This window comes from Crinia signifera, chromosome 9 (assembly GCF_055691185.1).
Source record: "Crinia signifera chromosome 9, ASM5569118v1, whole genome shotgun sequence".
In the NCBI taxonomy this organism is placed as follows: Eukaryota; Metazoa; Chordata; class Amphibia; order Anura; family Myobatrachidae; genus Crinia; species Crinia signifera.
This window is the reverse complement of record NC_139225.1, coordinates 115,817,588-115,824,456: the sequence shown is the minus strand read 5'-3', so window position 1 is coordinate 115,824,456 and position 6,869 is coordinate 115,817,588. Positions and strand designations below refer to the sequence as shown.

The following is a 6,869-nucleotide window of genomic DNA, read 5'->3' as shown; positions in this document are numbered from 1 at the left end:
CCGACGTTTCGGGCCACAATACCCCTTTTTCAAGGTGTACAAGTATATATATATATATATATATATTTATATTTATATATTTATTAATCTAGGGAGCAGTATAGGAGGTGTTACTGTAGGGGGATACGGTCATTGGGTTGACAGTCATTGGGTCGACATGCAGGAAGGTCGCCATGGGTTAGGTCAACAGTCAAAAGGTCGACATGGGGTTTTTCCCATATTTTTGAGCCGACATGTGCCGACCATCTACATACCTCCCAACTTTTGTCCGTAAGAAATAGGGACACTCGCCCGAAAAGGGGGCAGGGCGTATGCAAATGAGGGCGCGGCTTATGCTAATTAGCCGCAACCTCATTTTCATACGAGAATAGACGCTGTGCGCATGCGCACAGCGTCTATTCTACTAGATTGGGGGTCTCCCAACTGTCACCCCCCCCGCAGCGGGACAATGCCTGCCGCGGGTGGGACAGCGGGACAGGACCCGAAAATCGGGACTGTCCCTCTAAAATCGTGACAGTTGGGAGGTATGCATCTACTAGGGAGTGGTGGAAGAATAAAATAGCATGCCGATCGTAGCAAGGCACCGTGCCCAAAGCATGGTGAACGCAGCGAGCCATGCGAGGGAACGCGGTGCTACGCTTCAGTGCCCATGTCGACATTCGGGACAAAAAAAAAGTGAAAACCCCATGTCGAACTTTTGACTGTCAACATACCCCCATGTCGACATACTGGCCCTGTCGACCTAACCCATGTCAACCTAGACTCATGTCGACCTAATTATCTATACCCCCTGTAGGGAGCAGCAGCACCTGCTGCACAGTGCAGTGAGTGAGAGCGCATAGAGCAGTCCCTAGCAGCAGCCTGTGTGTCTTATGATGCTACATGAGTATTACAGTGAGGAGCAGCAGCACTACAGTGAGAAGCAGTGACATCAGCAGCAGCCTCCGGACGCTATGTGTGTGTGTGATGCTACTACAGCACTTGAGACTAGAGAGCAGCTGCAGCACTAGTATAGGACAGTGAGGAGCAGAAGCAGCAGTGTACTGAGAGGAGCAGTGACAGCAGCGAGGAGACCCCGCAGTGAGTGCACTGCAGCCGCCTGACTCTGTGACCGAGGAGGGCACCGGGAAGACGGCGCGGACATGGCAGACGTGAGGAAGTTTACGAAGCGGCTGAGTAAGCCAGGTACAGCCGCGGAGCTGAGGCAGAGCGTGTCCGAGGCTGTCCGGAGCTCCGTTATCCTGGTGAGTGATACTGGGGACTCTCCCCATCATAGGGCGGCCGGCGGCTGTGTGTATATGCGCGGGAGGCGATGGCCGGGTCAGCAGCCAGCAGCATGTGTTGCCTGCCTCGCCCCAGCTGCCGGGGGGTGACACGATGATGCTGCTGCAGGAAGTTACTAACATCCGCCATGTGCAGCTATACCCCGGCCGTGGCTGCCTGGGAGCAGCGGCTGCACTGAGCTGCGGGCTGGGGCTCGGTCCCTGCGCTCTTGTTGCTGCTGCCAGGCTCTACTCCCTCCTCCAGTGTCCCATGTTGCCGTATGATGGAGGCCACACCCTGGCTGAGGCTTGTAGCTGTGCTGGGGAGATGCCGGCACTGTGACTGTACCCGGGGTCTCCTTTTCATGTCATAGTTCTTACACATCTCCATCTGGTCACTGAGGGGAAGTTACTGTATGTATGTGTGTAACCATCAGCAGGGTGTGTGCTGCCTCATCCCTTCTATCTGATCATCTATTCACAAGTTGAACAGAAAAAATTGTGTAAACCAGCCGCCTACACACCATTGTGATTCTTTTGGCAACCCAACTATTGCCATGATTTTTCTGCGAATGGAGCGCAAACTATTTTTTAAGCCACACCGTATTGAATGTGCATATGTATGCCTACAATCAGAATGCAGAATGGTAATCAGCATAAAACAGGAAATAAGGGCAATTTATTGAGAATACCAACACTGCACAATGGCCTAATTCTTATTCACTCGGTCCCCGGCGTATTCGTACCGGAGACTGATTTCTGCGGTCTGCGCATATGAGCAGGGCCAATGTGCTGATGCCTTTATTTATTAACAGTTTCTTATACAGTATAGCGCAGCAGATTCCGTTGCGCTTTACAATTGTAGACAGTGATAAACTGGGTAGCGAAGGACAGACTTGGAGGTAAGAGGGCCCTGCTGCAAGCTTACAATCTATTAGGTATATAGGAGGGAAACACAAGGACAGGCAACAGTAATAGCATAGCAGTCCCACCAAGTTACAAGTTATATAATACATAAGTGCCTAATGCCCCTTTCAGACCGCACTAAAAAAAAACCTGTATTTTGCTGATTTTTAACCGTTAAAACGGTAATATGTGTGGTCTGAAAGGTGCAGAATGATTTTACCATTTCCCAAAAAACTTTTTTTTGGAAACAGTAAAAAAGCAGGGTCCTACCCGTTTCAGACCCTTTTTTTTGGTGTCTGAAATGGTACCCCCCCAGGCAGCGCAGGGAAGGGAATGATCGCGCTGGGGGCAGGGGGTCCCTCCTGCAGTGTATGTTACCAGTGTACCTGCCCCCTAATACCCAGAGCTGGGGCACCACAGGTCGCTGCACGGACCTGGTAGCACAACAGCGAGTCGGTGGCGGCCATTGATGCTGCTGTGTGCGGGTTACGGTGCCGGGGATGGGGGACCAGCAGGATGTGCACTCTGCCGGCAGTGAGGAGGACCCGGAGGGGGGGGGTGGCAAGAACGGGGGGCCCTGTGCCTGCGCGCTATGACCGGGGTGCCGGGCTTGTAAATTGTGGGCAGCTCGGAGCAGTGTCACGATGAGAGGGTGCTTCGGGACCCCCCCTATAGACAGGGCACCGCTTAGTTGTGGAGAGAGAGCTGATGGGCAAGCTGCCCCCCTTACCTGGCAAAGCGGCGCAGGCTGTCTGATACTGGCTCCTGGCGCTCCCATTGGGGGACGGGAGAGCTCCCTCTCAACCCGGTCAGTCTGGAGTGCCTGAAGCCGCTGCTGTGCTGTGGGGGGCCCTGAGAGGGGAGGGGGGGGGAGCTGTGTTGCTTTCACACCGCAAACCTACTTTAGACCTGGTATTCACATGCAATGCGAAAGGGGTTAAACTTGCTCTGACCCTTTTAAAACAAAACTTTTTAAATACCTGGTCTAAGCAGGTTTTGTGGTGTGAAAGCAGCATCAGAGGGTTATGCGTGTGGAACTTCATAGGCTTGCCTGAAGAGGTGAGTTTTCAGGGAACGCTTGAAAGTTTGGAGGCTCTCCTGGTGGGTCACGTTAAACGGCTTGCTAAGTAGCAATTTTTCACTGTTTAGCGAGTCAACCCGAATCAGGACCAATATCAGGGCTTTATTTAAACTTGCCGATATATTCTGGCAAGTTTGAACAGTTAGATAGATGAAGGAGAGCATTTCTGGCTTCTTTCTTACAGTTCTTTTGTCAAAACCATCATGCCTACACAATGTGCAGTAAACAGGACAATCAGTTTATTATTGTCAAATCAGTCAAATATTGTACACAGTAGTGCGTACCTAGCTTTATGCCCCTTTCCCACTGCAGCCTTAAAACGGTATTTTGCCGATTTTTGAGGGCAAAATACCGTTTAAGGCTGCAGTGGGAAAGCGCCAGAGTTGAAATACCGTTTAAAGTTAAACGGTATTTCAACCCGTTTTCAGAGCAGGGTTTTGCACGGTAATCTACCGTTTAAGATGCAATGGGAATGCATCTTTAAACGGTAGAGATGATTGCTGATTTTTTTCAGCAATCATCTCCGTGTGTGTACGCTGCCGGGCTGAAAGATTAACCACTTTCATCTGTCTATCCTTGTTGATAGATATATATCTATCTATATATATATAGATCTATATAGATATATATATAAATCTATATAGATCTATATATATATATATATATATGTATATATAGATCTATATATATATATATATATATATATATATATATATATATATATATCAACAAGGAAAGACAGGCCTGACCCATTGTCACAGGCACTAAACGTTTTGAAGAGCTAAAACGTTTTACCTGCAATGGGAATGGTACTTAAATGGCATTTGAAACTGTAATCTGCTGCAGTGGGAATGCTAAATACCATTTAAGATTACCTGTAAACTAAAACGGGTCTGCAGTGGGAAAGCAGCATTAGACGTAGAATGTAGCAATGGCATTTATGTGTAGAGCATAGAGATGTTTCTCCTGTACAGTATAACCTATATGTCACAATGTCCATTGTGCAAGGGTCATGTGATGGAAAGTTTAACTGTCATTGGGGCAGATGTATTAAGCCTTAACAAGAGATAAATGCAAGGGTGATAAATAGAGATAAACATCCAGCCAATCAGCTCCTTTCTGACATTTTACAGGCTGTGTTTGAAAAAAGTCAGTAAGGAGCTGATTGGCTGAACATTTATCTCTCCTTATCACCCTTGCATTTATCTCTTGTTAAGGCTTAATACATCTGCCCCATTGTGAGCTACTTTCTCTGTGCGTTTAAAATTGATGTAAAGTAATATATTCCCATCACCCCTGGTAACCAGTTATTCATAAATCAGACAGGTACTGTAAACTTGACTTCACAAGTTTTCTTGTGTTCTAGTAGGTGTGAGGCAAAACTTGCAATATAAACAGATATACTATGTTGTTCCATTGAGCTGAATTGCAATGAGAAATCATAATTTTTTTCTGCGGAATCCTTCTTAAGTACAATTGAAGGAAGCCCTTAACAGAAAGTGGATAAACACTTGTCACAGGGCCAGATTCATTAAAGGTGTTATTTTGGCTATGGCCTATTTTGACAATGTACGATTTCCCTTGAACTCCCCAGAGGCCAGAACTACTGATATTGACTATACACACTGTGCAATTTTGACTATACAGAATTTTGACTATACAGGTTGAGTATCCCTTAACCAAAATGCTCGGGACCAGAAGAATTTTGGATAACAGATTATTCTGTATTTCAGAATATTTTTATATTTCAATGATGTATCTTGATGTAACTTGCATTTATGTTGTCCAAACACATGAAATACACACAAATATATTTTATTTGTGCATAAAACAAGGTTTCAAAACATGAAACAAAGTTTGTGTACTATCTCAGGCACTGATTTTGAATGCCAAGCAATCATTTTCTTGCACATATTTTGTGCCAGTTATATATATATCATATCCTAGTGTTATAGATGTCCCCAGTACTATAGATTGTATAGTTTCTAGTAAAAATTGTGCTGCCTGCAGAGTCTATTTATTCTTGCGATACCAACTTCACAGGGGCGTGCAAGCTGTATACACACTGTGCAATATGTACTATGTCTTCTACCAATATGGACTATATCGGTATTTCATAATGCTCGGTGTGTATGTCCCGTTAGTTGCAAACTAGGTCATACAAGTGGTTTTTGCAACTTTTTAATACAGGTTGAGTATCCCTTATTCGAAATGCTTGGGACCACAAGCATTTTGTATAAGGCATTTTTGCAGCTTTTGGAATATTTTTTTTTCATACATACCTTGTCCCCGGGCGGTGCCCCGTTGGTCCCCCGATGTCCACGGTGTCCCTTGATGCCGCTGAAGAGGATTCTGATGGCCGCCCGGCGACGAGTTATGTATGAAAAAGGTGTGGGGGACCCCCCTCCCCCCCCCCCATTTTTAATTTATTATATACAGTATTTATTGTTGTTGACCATTTTCTATTTATCATTGATAAAGAAATACTTAAAAGTTTTGATTGAGAACAATTATGGAACAATTATGGATTAATATCAATAGAATTGTCCATATTTACTCCCAAGCTAACCTTGTATAGAGGGAGGAGAGCTTGCTGTTGGGTGCAGGGGTCGGGAGAACATTCAGCCTTTGGTTATGTTTATGTGGTCCAAGGAGCTTTATGGTTTATATTGTAGAATTTATTTAACCCTCACATGTTTCTCTGTTTAGGCTATGGGGGTATTCAGTCCCAGATTACGACTGATGGGACATCCCAACAGTCGGAGTCCTGGCTGATTCCGCCGGTTTTCAAGTAACGAGTGTCAGAACGTCTGTAAATTGTTTGAAACGGCCACGGATTGTCGGAAAGTGGGCGTGAATTCAACAATCCGTGAAAAAAGGTCGGATCTGACACCTTTCAATGCTGTCATTATTGGCAGCATTGGATAGATGAGTGCCAATGTTTCCGAAACATGAAACATCGGCCGCGTGGGTCTCTAATGACCACTTCCAGCCTGGTTTCTGATCAGATTAGTGGAAGTACTAGACTGGTGCAGATGGAGAAAAAACTGTTTGATGGTTCAGTTTTTGCGAGTGGATCTGCGATTACTTTTCTATTTAGGATGCATTTGTGGTGATGGCAATCATTCATTACCAGGGAGTCCAGGAGCAGAGCATTTACACCCTGAAGGAGAGGGTCAGGTAGGCAACCCTGAGTAAAATACATATAATGCCCCCCAGCAGTAAAATCCAGATAATGCCCCCAGCAGTAAAATTCAGATAATGCCCCCCCCCCCCCCCCAGCAGTTACACAGATACTGTAGTTTGTATCACTAGTAATGCTCACCACTGGCCTCTTCTGTTGCTACTTGAGGGCAGAAGCACTGACCCCGGCATCCACCACCCGCACTTCGATTGGCCACGTGTCAGCCTGTCAGCACAACTGGGCGAGATGTAGCTGGAAGACCTTATTGTTACACGCTGCACTGTTTAGCAGCATGTCAGCTCTTCCAGCCACATCCCCCCCCCCCCCCCCGCCACAATGACAGGCCGCTCAATCCTGACCTCTGATGAGCGAGGCTGTCAGCCTATCAGCAGCGGTCGGGTGGCACAAGGGCGATTTGGAATGCTTTCAAAAGGCA

The 6,869-nt window shown here is 46.3% G+C and overlaps 1 protein-coding gene across 3 annotated transcripts in view; it reads left to right on the top strand.

Annotated features, from left to right (window-relative positions):
• The first annotated feature begins 908 nt into the window (after window positions 1–908).
• Window positions 909–6,869, top strand: part of DOCK11 (dedicator of cytokinesis 11) — a 249,713-nt gene continuing 243,752 nt past the window's right edge. For all 3 annotated transcript variants that reach the window (XR_014460735.1, XM_083159557.1, XM_083159556.1), the window contains exon 1: window positions 909–1,244. Coding sequence is in view for 2 of the 3 variants with exons in the window: in XM_083159557.1 (XP_083015683.1) it covers window positions 1,143–1,244 (102 nt within the window). In the remaining variant the exon portion in view is untranslated. The remainder of the gene's footprint in view (window positions 1,245–6,869) is intronic.